Source organism: Chanos chanos, chromosome 1 (assembly GCF_902362185.1).
Source record: "Chanos chanos chromosome 1, fChaCha1.1, whole genome shotgun sequence".
Lineage (NCBI taxonomy): Eukaryota > Metazoa > Chordata > Actinopteri > Gonorynchiformes > Chanidae > Chanos > Chanos chanos.
Window position 1 is genome coordinate 6,075,527 of NC_044495.1, and position 18,067 is coordinate 6,093,593.

General features: G+C 44.0%; 2 protein-coding genes and 3 non-coding genes across 5 annotated transcripts; 1 reads left to right on the top strand and 4 right to left on the bottom strand.

The window, feature by feature from the left end:
* Positions 1–380: 380 nt before the first annotated feature.
* fbp1b (fructose-1,6-bisphosphatase 1b) lies at positions 381–4,656 on the bottom strand. The gene is made up of 7 exons (XM_030787280.1): positions 4,399–4,656; positions 2,884–3,046; positions 2,606–2,698; positions 2,284–2,424; positions 1,925–2,062; positions 1,431–1,550; positions 381–859 (listed from the first exon to the last, which is right to left on the bottom strand). Exons 1-7 carry the CDS (start codon positions 4,566–4,568, stop codon positions 671–673), a joined length of 1,014 nt encoding a protein of 337 aa, XP_030643140.1. The 5' UTR covers positions 4,569–4,656; the 3' UTR covers positions 381–670.
* A 1,166-nt stretch (positions 4,657–5,822) lies between these two features.
* ttc33 (tetratricopeptide repeat domain 33) lies at positions 5,823–9,987 on the top strand. Its single transcript, XM_030773412.1, has 5 exons — positions 5,823–5,928; positions 6,855–7,076; positions 7,212–7,293; positions 8,641–8,772; positions 8,890–9,987. Exons 2-5 carry the CDS (start codon positions 6,856–6,858, stop codon positions 9,259–9,261), a joined length of 807 nt encoding a protein of 268 aa, XP_030629272.1. The 5' UTR covers positions 5,823–5,928; position 6,855; the 3' UTR covers positions 9,262–9,987.
* Positions 9,988–10,324: 337 nt separating this feature from the next.
* trnas-cga (transfer RNA serine (anticodon CGA)) lies at positions 10,325–10,407 on the bottom strand. The gene has a single exon. It is a non-coding gene; the product is annotated as a tRNA-Ser (tRNA).
* Positions 10,408–11,031: 624 nt separating this feature from the next.
* Positions 11,032–11,113, bottom strand: trnas-uga (transfer RNA serine (anticodon UGA)). Its single transcript has one exon. It is a non-coding gene; the product is annotated as a tRNA-Ser (tRNA).
* A 937-nt stretch (positions 11,114–12,050) lies between these two features.
* trnas-uga (transfer RNA serine (anticodon UGA)) lies at positions 12,051–12,132 on the bottom strand. The gene has a single exon. It is a non-coding gene; the product is annotated as a tRNA-Ser (tRNA).
* Between the last annotated feature and the right edge of the window lie 5,935 nt (positions 12,133–18,067).

The window sequence follows — 18,067 nt, forward strand, 5'->3', positions numbered from 1 at the left end:
TTGTGTATTGTATATTCCGTTAAACTATCATAGTAAACTATGGGACTTTGTCATGCAGTTCTCTTTAACACAACACCACCTAGGAATAGGAGTGAGTAGACCTTCCATGATCCATTCCAAAACATCATGGTGGGGCCACAGAGATGAAAATTTAGCTATGTGGATGTTTGTACTGTAAATGGACTCTAGACCAATATTCATAGTGGAATATCATCTCAACACATAGATGTAACCATAAGTTGACTAATACACTCATATAACACAGCTCAGCAATAGCTGTGCTCTGACTAGAGATTGCAAAGCGCCACCTACTGGTCAATCTCCGTTCGGATCCAAACGCAATGGCGCCCTCTGCTGGTGAAATAAAAGCAACACCAACATTTTTTTTCCCAAAGAATCCTTTTTAAGGCAAAACATTCATCATCTGCATTTTGAGCAACAGTAAACAATGCGTCACTGACATACGGGTTACCTACCAGGTCACATTATAACAGACAACCTTATTCTTTTCAGTCATGACAGGGTAGAGACCAATCAGAGATCCTCTGAGAGCAGCACAGTGAGAGTACTCATAAAAGGCACTTTCCCATGCACTATCCCTGCTGTAATGTCTTTGGTCTGAGATTGTGTCGGGCTTTGGAGATCGGAGTATCGACAGACATCCTTCGGCTCACTTGGCGTGTTTCTTGAAAATGGAGATGTATTCCTGGACGTCGTCAGGGGAGCCCAGTACCACGGGGACACGCTGGTGAATGTTATCTGGAACGATATCCAGCACGTTCATGGCCCCTGTAGTGGCCATACCTCCAGCCTGCTCCATGATGAAGGCCATGGGGTTACACTCATACAGAAGCCTCAGCTGCATTAGACAGAGAAAAAGAAAGAAAGAGAGAGAGAAAGAGAGGTCAACGATGACGCGTTTCAGTTAAAATGCTCACATATCCAATTAGAGAGCAATAATGATGATGATTGAAACGCAAAGTTAATGACCCTCAAATTTTTTATAACGGTTTTCAGCCAACACAAACGACTGTTTTTGTTGAGACAAGTTGGTAGACGGTTAAGCAACTGGACATGTGGTGGACTGTTTCCCAACTCGATCCTCAAGCCACTTCCTCTGCCCCCTGTCCCGCTACGACACCGCTTCTTCAGCTAACAAGCTAATCCTCAGTGCCTTGACTAGAGATTCGTTGATCCAGTTTAGTTTAAGTTGTGTGAGAGCATATGCCTTAAACTTGTTCACATTCATTTTTCCATCTCTCTTTTCAACTACTCCTTTTTCACATCCCTCCTTTTGATTCTCTGTATTTTCATTTAGCACTGCCATTACAAACATCTAAGTGATATCACATTCACTCACATGCAAGCACACACACTCACAACACAGACATTCACACACACACACACACACACACTCACACACTCTTTACCTTGCCCTTCGGACTCTTAACGTTGGCAGGGTACAGGAAGATTCCTCCGTAGACCAGAGTCCTGTGAACATCAGCGACCATGGACCCAACATAACGTCCTCCATAGGGTGCACTGCCGTCCTGCAGACCAGGGTCAACAAAACAAATCAGACCACAGACAAACACAAATATATAAGTTCCCTTTCTCAGTTTTTCATCGTAACAAGCCAGAGGTGGGGTAGGATTTCTCAGTTAGCTAGACCGCTGGCTAACCGAGTTAACTTTGTTGTGGTTAACTGTGAGTTAAAGCTATCCAACAGAAGAACAGCTGAGGAGAATTCCTACTGTACACTATTGCCTTCTGATTTATGTTAGCCAGGTAACTGGTCGTGAAATACCCATCACGTCTTGAAAAATACATCTCTGTATTGACATGAACCCTAGAAAGTCAAGTAACATCAAACTGTTCCTATGGTAACACACGCAAGAACCATTTTTCTGATCTCTAATTTTACCTCTGGATATTTCTTCTTCTGGAGGTATTCTGTGACGTCAGGGTAAAAGTGCTGAGCATAACCTTCATTAAGACTGTAGATCTTTCCTTTTTTCTTGATCTTCACATCCCTGTCAACCAGAATAAACTCGCCAATGGCCTGAAGCAGGAGAAGTTGGGGGGGAGGGGAGTGGGGCGGTGTGTGTGTTTGGGGGGGGGGGGGTAGGAACAAAGATGAATGAGGGAAACAGAACAAATCGTCAACATGTGATTATCTGATGACCACGCTGCAATGTGATGGCAGAATACTAAACATCCGGACTTCGAACTGTTTTTGACACGAGAGTTTCAGGAGTCAAAAATGAGAGTGGTGTGACTCACAGGGTCAAGCATGAAACAGTTGACCCCTTGACCTGTGGAGAGGACCAACATGGTGGCACTGCCATACAGGGCGTAACCCGCGGCGACAATGTTCCTGCCGGGCTGAAGAGCATCCTTCTCATTGGGTTCATCATCTGTGGTCTGATATACACACACACACACACACACACACAAATACCTTTTACAAGAGTTTGTCAGCATCGTTGAATGAACAATGGGCTATTCTATTCACAACTGTTTCTCTACTTTTAAATACCTCTTATGAACATTTGTGTATAGACCACTGAGCAGGCTGAATACCTGCAAAGCCATGCTATAGTACCTTTCTGTAGATGGCAAATATCGTTCCAATGGAAGCCAGGCAGTCAATGTTTGAAGAGCCATCCAGAGGGTCAAAGCAAACAATGTACTTTCCCTGTGCGGGACAAAGAAGAAATCTGATTGGCCCATCCTTTGTGCAACATTTGTATCAAGAGTATAAATCAAACATGAGCTCAAAAAAAAAGAAAAAATCAGTAACATAGAAGAACTTATGTGTCCAAGTGTACACACACACACGTACACACATACACACACACGCACACACACTCCTTCCCTCACCCTTCTCTCTGGTTCAACGATGATGGCCCTCTCGTCTTCCTCAGACACAAGCACACAGGATGTGAAGGAGGACTTGATCATGTTGATCACCAGATCATTTGAGAGCACGTCCAACTTCTTCACCTGGTCACCTGTTACATTAGTGCTGCCAGCAATCCCATACCTGAGAGATAGATAGATAGATTGAGAGAGAGAGAGAGAGAGAGAGAGAGAGAGGGAGAGAGACTGAAATTTGTAGTGTGGTGATTTGATGTTGTTGCTGGAAGGTTGTGGACTCAAAAGCCGTGTAGATATGTTCTCTGCCAATGTCTCCTGAGCAAGGCATTTAACCCAAAGGTAAGGTTGTTCCAGAAGTTCATGAAATTAGACATGGATTACTGTAAATCAGAATAAGAGTCTCAGTTATATGAACAGATGCACATGGAATAACTCATACAGTGTTATCATTACATCTGATGTTACCAAAAACATACAGATGGAAGAAGTGAACTGAAATGGGTGTTTTGGATGAAGAGAATGACAGCTGTCTTGTAACCTCTCATTGCTGGAAGACAGAATCTCTCAAGTGTGTCAAACTTTACAGTCTGTTAAACGGGCATTTGCCTGACGTCCTGGGGGTGGGGGGGGGGGGGGGGGGGGGGCGGTGTCACCCAGGTGTTCCGTTAACGCTCACTCCCCACAATTACGTAATAAATAAGGAGCAGAAAGATTGTGATTGGATCATGTAGGGGGTGTCCACTAATTAGACCTTGATCCTGGAGGTCCCTGAGCTGACAGGAGACTTATCTTTGTGTCTGACTCCAAGCAATATTTTTTTTTAATCATCTTAATCAACTTCACAGTCTAGACAGAACAAGCGAAACTACTAAAGGACCAAAGTTAATTCTAACAACATAAAAAGCAACGGTTATATAGAAGTTACTGACACATGTCTCATTGCTCTAGTCTAGTTCAGGCTTAAGCTCTCACAGACATATGAAATTTCATGGGTGTGCGCGCGAGCATGAGGAAAAATCTCTCATCTCTAAATGTGAAAGCCAACAGAGTGTAGTTACGTCAACTTCAGTGGCGTAATTTACCAACTTCCTTGTCATTCGAGGGTCTGTGAAAAAAGGAACAACTTGACCAAAACATACCGATGTTAATCAATAACGTCGTTTGCGCAATAGATGCGCGCAATCGGCTGGTTAAGTAGTCTGGACATTGATCACGCAAAGTGGTCGAAGTTTATTTGAAAATTTAGCTGAACAGACTTTTTATGTAATCTATACTGAGAGCATGTTTACATGTAAATATTGCGTCGTTTTCAAAATCAGATTCAATCAGAATCATGCTTTTACCATTTGCTCTACAAAGTAAAACTTTCTCCTGCAAAATTAGTTCAAATATTTAAGTTACTGCATGCATTTTTCTTATTTTTTGCTACTGGTCATCACAATTAACCGATGAACTACGACCCAATGAAATGCAACCTGGTATGAATCAATCGCAGAGACGCACGAAGTTTGCACTTACAAATTGGCAATTCCAGCTTTTCTGACGGCCGAGGAGATGGCTTTGATAGCTGTGCACATAGAGTTGAGCAAAGTGGTCAGTTCCCCGGTTCCTTTAGCTTTCCTACCCTCTTCCAACACAAACCTGGTCAGAGTGACCACATCGGTATCGAAGGCACCGCGATCCGACATAGTGACGTGGAGAGCTAGAACTGCAGCCCTGTTCTCTGCGCTGGGGAAGAAGGTAGGAAGGTAACCACACGGGAAACAAGTTTTAGAAGAACTTAAAGAGGGAACACTAAGGTGTTTAAAGAGGGGGTGTGAAGAGAGTTGAACCAATCCCTAGTAACACTGCGAAGAGAGGAGGGGTTTCGCCTGCACATCTGGTTAAGCAGGATATAGACGGAGCGAAGTTCATTTGTTATCAGATGTTGTGCACTAAGTGTGCAGCAAAATCATTTGTAATTAATATTTGCGTTGGAATTGATTGCGATTTATTTGAAATAGATTAATCTGAATAGGTGGAAAGTTGCTGAGTCAGCATTGGTTGACACACAAAAAATGGTTTATCAACAGTCCAAGTTCACCACAATGAAATGATCAGAAAATGCTTACATGACCGTGCATTAGGTTTGTACCTGTGATGGAAAACATACCTTATCTGTCACTATTATGAGGTCTGTTATCTCAGACCTCATGAATTTATGCATTGTTCGTACCCTCATAATTCACAATTACACGCGAACAATAGAGTATCAGCAGGCCTACATACTGACGAAAATGTCAGAAAAGCACGTTTAACGTGCATGATCTGGCTTCGAACAAGGTTCAGCTCAAAGGTCCAAATGTATGTCATTGTTCAGCGCATGTGTCGTGTATTTGGGTAAACTGGAGCAGTGACGATGCAGACGTGATCTGCGTTCAAGAGACAGTAGGCTCTTACGCATTCCCACCACAAAGCGTACACAAAAAAGTATATCTGGCGTTTCACAATAGGACGCCTCCTTGAACTTTGAACACTGTTGGCAAATACTTTGGTGGTCCAGACCCGGGCTCTTGTTACAAAGTTTGTCCCCTTAGTTAAAAACTGCTTGTTGTGATGTGTTGTTAATATATTGCAGAACCGTGAACACAAAAACTCCTCATTGCTAATAAGATCCTTGAAACTGAGCGGGTGAATGAATGAATGAATGAATGAATGAATGAAATGATGAAGCGATCTGCAGAGCCTCATTTCAATGAAAAGTAGTGTCGTAGAGTTGTATGCATGTATGGATTTATTTAATATTTGAACGTTTGGTAATTAATTTAGTTGTCAGATTTTAGGTTTTCGCAATTTTATTGTTGTGACAGCTGCTCTGTGGACTGAATTCGAGTGTGAAATGGATTCTGTACCTTTAAGAACTTTTGTATTGGTGTTTCTTCTTCCGGGTTGGGATCGTGCGTTTCGTGTGTTGAAAATATAACAAGTTCTGGGTTTTCAACACATCACTAAATAGCAAAGTGGCGTTTGCATGTAGACCGACTGCAATCTGTTGTTTTCTTTCTCCAGGTATTTACGTATGTTATCAACGTTAACTTGGATTGGTTAGCTTAGCATGCGCTAAGACTGTACACATTTATAATGTCTTGTGCAAAGTCGGTGCTAATTATTCACCAGTTTATTTCACCTCATTGAAATACAACGGTGGTTGTTATTTGCCGCAGACCAGTTACGTCACATATACGATTTACTGGTGTATAATAGCACATTTTTTCGAAGCATGGGAACTTGTTTTCTCGGTTACGAAGAAATCGATTACATCCTCACTGTTGCATATATGCTTCGTGTTTTGCACGTGAAAGCCCTGGTCGACTGACAGGGCACAGCCTTGCACTGAAACTGATTATCAGAGGGTGAGAATAGCTGTGTCATTTGTTTATTTTACGACGTGTTAATTCAAACGTTAATATCAACCGCCAACAGAGAAGAGTTTATGAAAACATGTTGAATCAGTCGTGTTTGCGTTGGCCTGAAACCAAACCTTGCAAGACTCAGCATTTTATCGAGTGTCGTTTGCCCCTCCCACATGTTCTCCTGGTTTTAAGTTGCCAAATGCCGTATGTGGCAGGATGTCATGCTGTGTAGGGAATTCGTTACCATTACCTTTCTATTGCTGTTGCTTTAAACTAAGAGAATAATAGACCAAGTATTCCACACAGCAGGTTTTCCCAGTTCGCTAAATAACGTTATCTTTCAAAATTCTCCCATAGGCCAGGAACAGCTAGGGAACATTCATACCACAGAGTCTTGATGCTGGACTCATATTGTCTCGGAAACTGAAAAGATCTGTGTATATTTAAATTTATTCTTTTGGCAAACACTTTTATCCAAAGCAACTTCTAAAGTGACCTGGTTGTGGAAAACACCACCAGGACTGGATGAATATTACATATGTTTTTGGAGGGGTGAAGTTGTAAAACTGTTCTCTCGCTTAGAATGGCCTCTTTTGGCTGGAAGCGGAAGGTGGGAGAGAAGGTTTCCAAGGCAACGGTGCAGCAGTTTGAGGAGGATTCCAAAAAAGACGAGGTCAAATTGGAATTGGACGGGGTCGACTGGCTTCACGTCATCAAACGCAGGCGGGAGGTGCTGCTGGAAGACTGCGCCGCCAAGAGTAAACGACTGAAGGAGGAGGGAGCTCTGCTAGCGGAGCAGGGCAGGTCAGGAGAGCGAGCGTGTGTTTCCACGGAAACCACAGGGACCCCCTCGCCAGAGAGTCATTCTACTAGTTCCTCTGATGTTGTATAAAGTAAACGTGTTGTTGTTGTTTTGTTGTTGTTGTTTTGTGTGAACAGGCATTGGGAGGCTGTGAAGCGATGGGATGAGGCAATTCAGCTGACCCCAGATGATGCTCATCTCTATGAGATGAAGTCACAGGTACAAACTCCTTTAATTCAAACTCATTAACTCTTCAACACTATCCGTTAGATGACAGCACCAAGCACATACATTAATACGGATGTGGTTGTAGTCTTGTAACAACATATTCTGTTTCTGTAGAAGATGACTTGAGTCACATTGCTAAATAGAAAGCATGCTGGTGATAGGCTAGAGTGCTGGGATATACCTTCCTGACCGCGCAGTGCGTCTAGACTTCCGTCGCTTAAAATCAGTGCTGTGGAGTCGGAGTCGGAAGCAGTTACTGGGTTCGTGGAGTCGGCGTTGGTGAAAATGTACCGTAAATGCCGGCGTATAAGTCAACCCGACGTGAAAGTCGACCCAAAAATTAGAGGTGTAATATAGGTTCAGGCCTGTATTCGCTGGATAAGTTGACCCCCCAAAATAACGTTCGACTTTTAGGCCTAGTCTAGGCCTGCGGACTCGTATGCTTACGTATGCTTTGGGCCTAGGCTAGACAGCAGAAGTCTTCATATAAAATTATAAATGTTGTTTTACGTACTGTATCATGTTATATGACAGGCTGTTTCTGATTTTCTTTTACAGCTTTTTTATTGTTTATTTCTTTAATATCCTCTTACTTTTTAACCTTTTGACAAAAATATAGCCTCTTTTTTTATTTTGTAAGTTTAATATTACTCAATGTTTGTAATTTCTCTAGTAAATAATATAAAAATACTATAAAAAAGCCACATAGCTATAGCCTTTATGCCCAAACTTTAACTGTGCCAAAAAGTAGCCTGATGATTCACGTTGGCAGTGATGAAATGCCTTGTATGTTGTTTGCAATCAGTGGTCAATATAGGAAATATAATTAGTCTAAATACAAATAAAGGAGTCAGAGTCAGCGGTACCATAAATCGAGTCGTCGGAATCGAAGGTTTTGTGTACCAACTCAACAGCCTTGATTAAAATGTCCCTGAAGGCTGATACTCAACTCACAGAGAGAGAAAGGTCATTTTCGGAGCACTGTTGAAAGGGATTTAGTGTCATTATACAAACACTATCCTGCGGTTAACGTTGGCGCTGAGGTACATCCCTGCATAGGCCTCTAAAACAGGCTGCAGTAGTACTTGATCGAAGCTTTGTTAGTTTAGCTTTGCACAGTTGGATGGCAGTACTCAGTGAAAAAAAAATGTAATTTAAAAAAAAAAAAACCCTGTAAGGCGCTGGATGACATGTATCGGTTCATTTTCAAATGTCCTTGCATGAAAAGATCTGATTTTTGTTGAACTGCATCATAAGCAGAAGGAATTTGGGGCAGTTTTTGGTCGGAATTTCTTACACCTTGTCTTTCTGACCCTTAACCTCTGATACGACTTCCAGGTGCTCACCATACTGCATGAGGTGTTCCCAGCGGTGCAGGCGGCAGAGACGTCAGCCAGGCTACGTCCGCTGTGGTGGGAGTCATGGCAGACGCTTGGCCGCGCCCAGCTCGGTCTCGGTGAGGTGGATCTGGTGAGAGAACCTGATATCACCTTTACATGAAGTCACCAACGCCAACCCAAACATTTTAAGCCAGTTTTTTTTTTTTTTGGTACGGACGTTTACGTGCGTACGTGCTGTGTTTTTCAGGCCGTGCGGTCGTTCCAGGTCGCGGTGCACTTGCATCCGTCCGAGCGGCGGCTTTGGCAGGATGATTTGGAGTGGGCGGTTCGACTCCGCGAACAGAAACGCGCCGCGCAATCCAAAGCGAACGAGGAAGAGGAAGCCCGTCGTCTCCTGGTCAACGCCCCAGAGTTACAACAGGACTTTGACGACTTTGAGAGCGACGAGGTCATCGCCGCTTGTACGGCCATGGCTGAGCGACAGAAGCGGTACGAGGAGTTGAAGAAAACGGCGGTCGTGGTAGACGCTCAGGGAGCCGTCAGGGAAATTGTTGTTGAGGGCGATGACACACCTGCCACATCAACCCAGGAGCAGCTGGTGAAAGCAAGAGGACTGTGACGAGAATGAGACAATAACTGTTTGTTTGTGCATTTTTAAAACAGTACATGGACATTGGTCAATTACGTGACAGAAAGTTAATTTTTTTTTTTGTTTGTTTGTCTTTGTGAACACGTGGTTCGTGTAAATCATATGCTCTTGCTGTCTGATTGATGCACTGTGGGATGTCTGAATATTAATTGTTTTATTTCGTGTACGGTAATGTTATTTTCAGTGAGACTCGCAATTGAACTTTCACTCAAGACAAGTCATCATTGACACCTTCAAAACCTAAGAGATGCTGGGGTCATTACATTATCCCATTGAGCGGTGCGTTGAACAGCTGCAGAAAGATTATGGTGTATGGTTACAGCAATAGGTTTCATGTGGATTAACACCCCTTTTCAGTTCTTTTTGCAGTCCGTGCCTTGTGATGGCGTTTGGACAACATGTAATGGGTCACCTCCATTATAATATGTCGTGTTCTATCCACCATACCCTCTCCTTCTCACTTGTTTTCTATACTGTTGACCTCTGTGTGGCACGTAGAAATGAAATACAATCGAATGAAAGTGTAACCATTTAATTTAACAATTGGTGTAACACTTTGATGTGTATATTCACTATATGAATTAAATGCCTAGTATGTTTAATGCTTTTAGTTTACTAAGAGTGGGCACAGTATAGGCTGCACACTCCACCAAGTTCTGTGTTTGTGTCTGAGAGAGAGAGAGAGAGCAGGATATTGAGTGGAACAAAATCAAAAGACAGTGGTTTTAAAGATAGATATAACTGCTCTAAAATAGAGCATCCTCTTCAATGCAACAAAATACAAAAGAGAGGGTCGGTCTCCACTTTGTTCAGAGCAGGAGGTATAATCAGTGACCCAGAACATCAACAAAGTAGTGTTAAATGTTTCATGTGTAGCTTGCAATTTTAAGTTGTGTCTTTTAAGGCATGTAATATTCATAATACAAAACCACGCTGTACTCAGTCACCTTTTTCTTTCTTGTCAAGTCACTTCACGGCAGGAAAAGCAGCGTGTTGGGATCACATCCACTGTAATTGAGTACCAACCAGTCATCGCTGCGTGCAGGAGTCGAACCTGCGCAGGGAGACCCCCATTGGATTTCGAGTCCAACGCCTTAACCTCTCGGCCAACGCAGCTCTGAAATGATGTTTCGATGCATGGGCTGGCGATGTAATTAACGCAGTTTGGGTTGCAATTACGCTCGTCTTAAGGCTTGGGCTTTGAGAAGGTAACTTCCCTGTGAGAAACTCATTTGAGAGCCGCAGGACTGCCGAAATGAACGGTTACCCAGAGCACACCTTTGAGTGTGTTGCGAATGTGTGCTGGAAATGCAACCTTTAGAAACGCTCTCTGTTCGTGAGTTTTGCAGCGATGGTAGTGTCCAACAAAGTCCAAAAGGCCAAATTAATCGACAAGGGGGATATGTTTCCCCTTCCTCTGTCAACTCCTTCATTATCTCACTGTAGGTGGAAAGCCCTGTCTCATTTCTTTTTTCTTTTTTTTTTTTGCTTTACTCTTTGGAGCGTACCAACCAAACTGTAAAGAGTCAAAACAGCCGTACAGCTTGGGCTGTTTTGAATGTTACAACCTGAATAATTTTCTCAATTCTGAAGCCACCGCATCAAGCAGCAAGTGATCGGCTGTCAGTGCCTTCTGAGGAGCTCAGGATTTCTGTGAATGTCATGGTTTGCCCTCTGCATTCTAGAGTAGCACTTTTCTTTCCAGAACATTCTCCCCCTGAGGCAAGATGAACGGCTTTCCGCTGCGAGCAGGGTTCGAACCTGCGCGGGGATACCCCATTGGATTTCAAGTCCAACGCCTTAACCACTCGGCCATCGCAGCTTCAGTCAGGTGCTGGGGCCGCCTCTTGTTGTAGGTCTCATCAGAAGCACCTGACCTAAAACAGTTATCTACGAAATGAGCACGCCATTGCCTGAGGGCCAGGTTCTGCTCCATTCCATATCTCAGTGTACCCATGCAGGTGCTAGCCAAACATGCTCAGAGAGCGAAATGAAGCCACCAAACACTAGAATCACCAGACTTTTCACCGCACACCTAGCAACGTCCAGAAAAGGTGCCAGTCTGAGCTGGTTCACGCATTCACTGTCTTTCTAGCGGCCTACATAGACACTTTCGGAACATTTCACGTTTGCACGTTTGCAGTGCACACTAGAAGTACAAGCCTTTCAATCCCCGTTGGATTTCAAGTACAACTCCGCAAACACTCAGCCATCACAGCTATAATCAGCCGTTTGGGCCGGCTCTTGTCCAAGGCCTCGTTGGATGTATCTGACCTAAAAAGGTGGCTTACTACATGAGCATGCCAAGGCCTGAGGGCAAGGTTCTGCACCATTCTGCAGATTGTGCACCCTGCAGACTTTTCATCAAACACCCATCAACGTCCAGAAACAGCTCCTGCCGGTGTTGACAGTGGTCAACAAAGACCAAAATGGTCAAATGGATCAGCAGGAGGAATATGTAGTCCTTCCTTTGTGAGGAATTCTACCAACCTGTCCCTCATGTTCTCTCTGGGGCTGGGATGTGGTTTCCTCTCTTTGACCTTACCATGAGAGGTAGCAGCCAAACCTTACAAAGAGTCAAATTTAGCCACATAGCACATTGCAGTTGTTTTGAACGATGGTACCAGACAATCTCTGTATTGAGATGACAGCTCTCTGCGTGATTTGTTTTCCAGTGCTGCACTTCTATTTCTAGAACTATTTTTGGCATCCAAGATGGTAGTATCCTTACCCTTTTGGGGCAAGAATGATCCACATTTCGCTGCGAGCAGGGTTCGAACCTGCGCGGGGATACCCCATTGGATTTCAAGTCCAACGCCTTAACCACTCGGCCATCGCAGCTGTCGCATCAGCTAGAGTCTCATCAGGTGTACCTGGCCCAATGAGTACGCAGGATATAGCCTGAGGGCGACATTCCACTCCATCCTGTTTCTCCATGTACCTTTGCAGGCACTGGCCAAACACGTACAGAGAGCCTAATGAAACCACTGCACACTAGAACGTCCAGACTGTCCTCTACATACCTGTTGGCACTGCATCTACTTCATGCATCCACTGTCCTTTTAGCAGTCTGCATAGATGTTTTCGGCGAGTTTTGATTTCTGCAGGAGTAAAAACGCCCAGTAACATTCAAATGATCTTCCTGCCTCTTTTCTGGTCTGCTTCATCTCGTCCATCTACCTTCAGAGTCAGCACACGTCTGACACTGATTCTTTAGAGGCAACAAAGCTGATCATTTGTTGCTTTTAAAGTAAATAAATAATTGGACATCATCTCTCTCTCTCTCTCTCTCTCTCTCTCTCTCTCTCTCTCTCAGTATGTGTAGAAGCCTCTCTCTCCCCTTTATTTATTTGAATTAGGCCACATACTGTTTTTTTGATTGTCAAATTCTAGAGTTTGAAATGCTAAATTCTGATAAATTTGAAATCATTTATCAGGAGCTCAACAAGTGGTGTGAGGACAGCACCCACATGTTCCTGTAGTAAATTCAAGGGACCACTAGGGGGCAACACAGGCCTGAATATGTAGGAAGACATCTCTGCTTCACTCGGTCCACTCTACCGATGTTGTCCCAGAGCATGAAATTTTGCGTATCGTTTTTTAAATGTTCAGATCTCTACAGTAATGGGTGTTTTCATATATGAAATGTGTCAAAAGTCAAGTATAATGACCATCTTTTCTGTGATAGTGAAACCTAAAATAAGCGAACTGATCAGAGGTAGGCCTACTCACGTGCATTCCAGGTTTATTTTGACATCAGCGTTTTGTCAGATTGGAGGACTAACACTTCTTACGTCCCTTCCCTACCGTCTAAAACAATGGGATAAATCCGTGCCAAGCATTTAACCAAAACATTGTCTGTTTAGTCTCAGGAGAGTCTAAAGCTAGGTGGTTGTTTCAATTTAATGTCTCACTTTGTGGCACTGTAATTATGGCGGGATTTACGGCTGAAACGGGAAGATTGACATTCCAAAACCAGATGGGAGCTTGGCTGTAAATCTAGTGAATTACCTGGGGTTATTCCCTCCTAGCGCTAGGAAAACTGACCCGGAGCCCAAGGTTTACTGATGACTCGCATGACAACGACTCCCCGGGCCATTTCTAACGGCTGTTTACAACTGGAAAAACAATCCCAGCCCGGCCGCCGCTGCGAATATTACCTCCGCAAAGTATGTTAGCGCGACAATGACATTGATCTCGGCTCTGGCAGAAAGCTTAGCGTGGGCAGGTGTTGAGGGGAAAAGGACACAAAGGTTTCTTTTTAAGTTTTTCCAATCCACTCAGGAATTCGCCATCAACACAGATTTTCAGATTAGGCTTCTGAGAGAGCCACTTAACGTTCCATGCAAGCGTGGTGAGGGTAAAAGAGTCGGGCCACTTCCAAATGTCAAACAAGGCCCTGTGGCCATCCCTCTCCAAGGTCAATTTTTTTTTTCCCCCAGCACAGAACACAGAGAGGGCCTCCATGGAATCTCACCTAGCCTGGAACAGTACAAGTGCAGAAGGAGGTGGAAGAGAGAGGAATTCGGTTGTTCTCTTTTGGAGGTTTGTTTTCAGTATCGCACATTGTGATTACGGCTTTGGTGAGAACGGTGTCTTCTGTATGTGAAAACACAGCACTGGAAACATATCACCCCTATCACCCAGTGATTCATCCTAAATTGAATGAGTGTGGAATGCCGTACTGAGGTCATAATTTAACAGTGGACAAGAATGTGTGACAAGCCAAACGGAGCTCTAGGTCTGGCTCTCACGAAAAAAGCCGCAAATAAAATGACATAGTCTGTTTTGATGAATCATTTTATTGTTTTCTGTACCTTTCGTGGGACACAGTGTTAATGATTTTCCTACAGGAACTGATAAAAATGCTGAAATATGTTGAGCTTATGAAATACGTTGCACTTACGTCTTGATAATTGTTGAGGGTGGGGGGGGGGGGGGGGGTGTTATTTAGGGAAGTGTGGAACTATGTGAAACAACAGCTTTGTGAATCTGTTCATTGTTCATTGACTTTGTCAGGTTTGTTTCCCTCTTGGTTTCCAGCCTCCCCTGCCCAGTTTGACATTCCTTGAATAACAGGAAAGAACAGATTACCACAGATAAAAATGATTTATGCATTATATGTTTTGGCTGTTACCACTTAGAGAATGTGCGTGGTCAGATAAGATTTACAAGCGGTGAACATCTCTTCACATATTTGGGATTAGTAGTGTGTTCCCAGATATGGGTCAAATGTGTACTTGAAGTAAATGAATCCTTTGTTTTGTCTAAATATTAACAGATAACTCTGGTCCCTTGTTTGCAGTAGTAAGACAATCCGTAAAATACCAAAGGGGGTCTTTCATCTCGGCGTTCTCAGCTGTTCTGAAGTTTCTCCGGAGAGCGACAGGTTGAGGAGAACTTCTAGGTTTATTAGAACGTGGAAGAGCCTTCGAATGCTAGACATGATTCAGGGTTTTTTTTTTTTTTTTGGATCACTTGGGAGATGTAATCACAAGTCTGAAATATGATCTGCCGACATGAGATCACTGAAGCTATTTATATTCAATTCACTGCCAGTGGCAGCTCCGATGATGGTACTGGATGTTTTTGGACCTCTGTAGAACTCAGTGACGGCTGTATATTCATACCTTACCAAGAACCAAGCTGTTCTCATCCCATGTAAACAGCCTGATCAGACCATGTTACACAAGTCACTGTACAGCCCAATGATCTGCCCCCCCCCCCCCCCCCCCAACTTCATATTCACCTCAGGCCAAATGGTGTTTCTCCAAATGACTTTAAAAAAACGGGGGGGGGGGGGGGGGTGTTATGATTTCGAAAGAATAGATGTCACACCCAAGGAGAAGACAGAAAAATTGGTCATTAGACTTTGGCCATCTGGAATGAACTTTTCATGAAGATGATCCCTGTCAGACACATTGAAACATCTGACCTCTGTTGAACAGACAGGAGGGGTATTTGGAGAAAACGGGACACTTTAAATATGAAATATGGTGAAAGTATTTTTCTTTTGAGTATGATTATCAGTAAGAGGCAACTCAGTATAGACCTTTGATACACTATCAGTGTGCTTTTAAAAGTAAAGGTAGAATGTACTTTGTTATGATAATAAGATCATATTAGCAGGCTTCAATCCCAGTAGACTGTCATTAAAATCGTTGATTAAAAGAAAAAAAAAAAAACAGTTGTTTTCCTTCATTCGTACATTTTCTACACGTTGCATATTTAACCAGGTCCATTTTACAGGGAGCAGAGAAGCTGGTGGTGCTTACAATCAACACCAACCATTCATTGAGTGCATCACCATTACAGTGTGAAGGGGTTCTGTTAGGGTTGGTTAGGTCAGCAGACTAAGGTCTGAAGAGCAGAAGAAACCATCTCGACTCAGCCGTCCGTGAACACTTCCCGACACACCTGCCCCACACGCTCCCGCTGAGATAAGCCCAACGCGTGCATCGGCGCCGTCGACCCCTGGACCCTCTTCAGGGCAAGAGCCCAGAATCGCTCCCCACGTGGGTCTAATCTGGTGTGTCAGAAGTTCTCCACTCCATGCACACTCATCGCACTGTGTCTGTCGGGCACAGACGCGGAGGTGAAACTGCACTGGCGGCCGTCAGGGAGCTCGTTTACCGACAGGCTCTCCAACATGTCAGCGTCGCCATGAAGTTTCCCGTCACGCGTTTTAACCACGCTACGCGACACTGTCGCACGGTGCTAATCCTACAGGAGTGGCAAGGGAACAAGTAGAAAAGGCCCCTCCAGACACGCCTAGAATTAACCTCACACACACAAAGACACATACAAAACCTTAATCCACACGCCCTTGGAAACTGTGCTCAGGCTTTCAGGTGACACCCGGGGTGGGGTTTCCACTTTGGGGTTACCAGGTCATACAGTCATGGCACACACAGAAGTCTCTTATAGACCTCCTCCTAATGCAGACCCTCCCATGCTCTCTCTCCTCTCAGAGAAGACAGGGCTCCCTGTTACCACCTCATGATCCATGCTCCTGTAGTTTTCCAGACAACTGTTTTCTGTCAGGTTTCAGTGCTGTTTCAAAGACTTTCAAAACCTGTGCCACTTCACACACACACACACACACACACGCACACACATACACGCTCATGCACAACCATACATGTGCACACATATAGAAACACACACAGACACATACACACAACACACACACACATACACACACACACACACACACACACACACACACACACACACACACACACACACAGACATCTTGGATAATTGCAGGCTAGATAACACACCATTTATCTTTTACGCCCCCCCATTTGAAAAGCAAATACCCTGAAGAAGAGAGACGGGGAGAGGGTAAAATTGTTGGTCACACAAGTCTGTACTCGAGTTGTTCGTTTGAGGCCAAAGCCGTTTATGTGAGAAAACAGGTTCTGAGGCATGCAGAGGTCACGCCGACGCGGCATTGGCCATGACAGCCTGACGACTCTGTAACAGTCTCGTATATTTACCAGTGTATAAACAAATCAGCGAGGTGAAATATAACCGATTACTAACTTCTGCCACCGATTCGTATATCAACCATTTCAGGATATTCCCATACGAAACGCAAGTGCTTTTCGGGTCTGAAGAATGCCAGATCTGATTAGAGGGTGAGGCCGTATATTGTTTGGGGGGGGGGGGGGGGGGGAGCAAAGATCTGGTCTACAGCTGAACCTCCAAAGCAAACCAGCGCCGTGATAAAGAACTATAAACGGCCTTAGAGTGCGTCCAGCTGGCTGTGCTTAAAAACATCACGAAATGGCTTAACTGGGACTGTCCAGAGCTGAAAGGTAAGGAAAAAAAAAATACGGAAAAGAGAGAGAACGAGAGAGAGAGAAAAGCATTTCTGTGACTTTTTAAACCTGATTATGCAGCGAGTAGCCTGGTCTTCGAGATGTGCTGTTTATGTTGGAGCCTAATCTAGGCCCGCAGATGGTTCTGATAAGGGTGCTGTTATAGGCTGAATATGAATGAAATCCTTTGGCTCAACATCAGACGCGTGACTTAATGCAAAAACTGTCATTCTTTTACAAAAAGCTATCTTGATTCAATACAGCAGATACTTCTTATACATCAAATGTACTTTCAACATACATAATCTAGATTGTCACGATCGCATGCACCATGAGTTTAACATAACCTGACAGCCGAGGACTGTGATCGTTTTGGGTAATAGGGTTATCTCTTAGGCGAGCTCTTCAATTTCTTGTGGTGGCAGCAGGACTTTTGGGGAAAGATAGGTCCTATCCACATCACTGGCATGAAATTTGGAGAAAAACGAGAGTCAGTGTGTGTGTGTGTGTGTGTGTGTGTGTGCATGTCAGCGTGTCTGCGTGTCTGTGTGTCTGTGTGTGTGTGTGTGTGTGTGTGTGTGTGAATCAGAATAAGCTGGCTCGCGACCTGCAGCTGTGCCCACACAACGCTCCATCCATCTGACAACATCATGCATACAGTACACAGAGGCTCACCTTTTCAACCCATCTGCTGTATGCAAACACACACACACACACACAGAACACACACACATCCACACATCCATTAAAACAACCCTTCTACTCTGAGCAAACTCATCAGTACACCACAAGTGCATGTTGTGAGGTTTTTGGGGGGGGGGGTTTATTACAAAGGACTGAGAGATGTGTGTTAAATGGTAAGGACTGAATTGAGGAGCAACTACTGAGCTGACTGGATCAGTCACTGTCTATTTCTCACTTTCCATTGCAAACGGTTTCAGTGACAGCTG

What these genes read in the sequence shown, in the direction of transcription:
- fbp1b (XM_030787280.1), bottom strand. Translation starts at nt 4,568, where the DNA reads ATGTCGGATCGCGGTGCCTTCGATACCGATGTGGTCACTCTGACCAGG. An exon ending in AAAGCTGGAATTGCCAATTT is followed by an intron (nt 3,047 to 4,398) that starts GTAAGTGCAAAC and finishes TCTATCTCTCAG; the next exon opens with GTATGGGATTGCTGGCAGCA. An exon ending in ACTGTTTCATGCTTGACCCT is followed by an intron (nt 2,063 to 2,283) that starts GTGAGTCACACC and finishes CTCCTGCTTCAG; the next exon opens with GCCATTGGCGAGTTTATTCT.
- ttc33 (XM_030773412.1), top strand. Translation starts at nt 6,856, where the DNA reads ATGGCCTCTTTTGGCTGGAAGCGGAAGGTGGGAGAGAAGGTTTCCAAG. An exon ending in CTGCTAGCGGAGCAGGGCAG is followed by an intron (nt 7,077 to 7,211) that starts GTCAGGAGAGCG and finishes TTGTGTGAACAG; the next exon opens with GCATTGGGAGGCTGTGAAGC. An exon ending in TCTATGAGATGAAGTCACAG is followed by an intron (nt 7,294 to 8,640) that starts GTACAAACTCCT and finishes TACGACTTCCAG; the next exon opens with GTGCTCACCATACTGCATGA.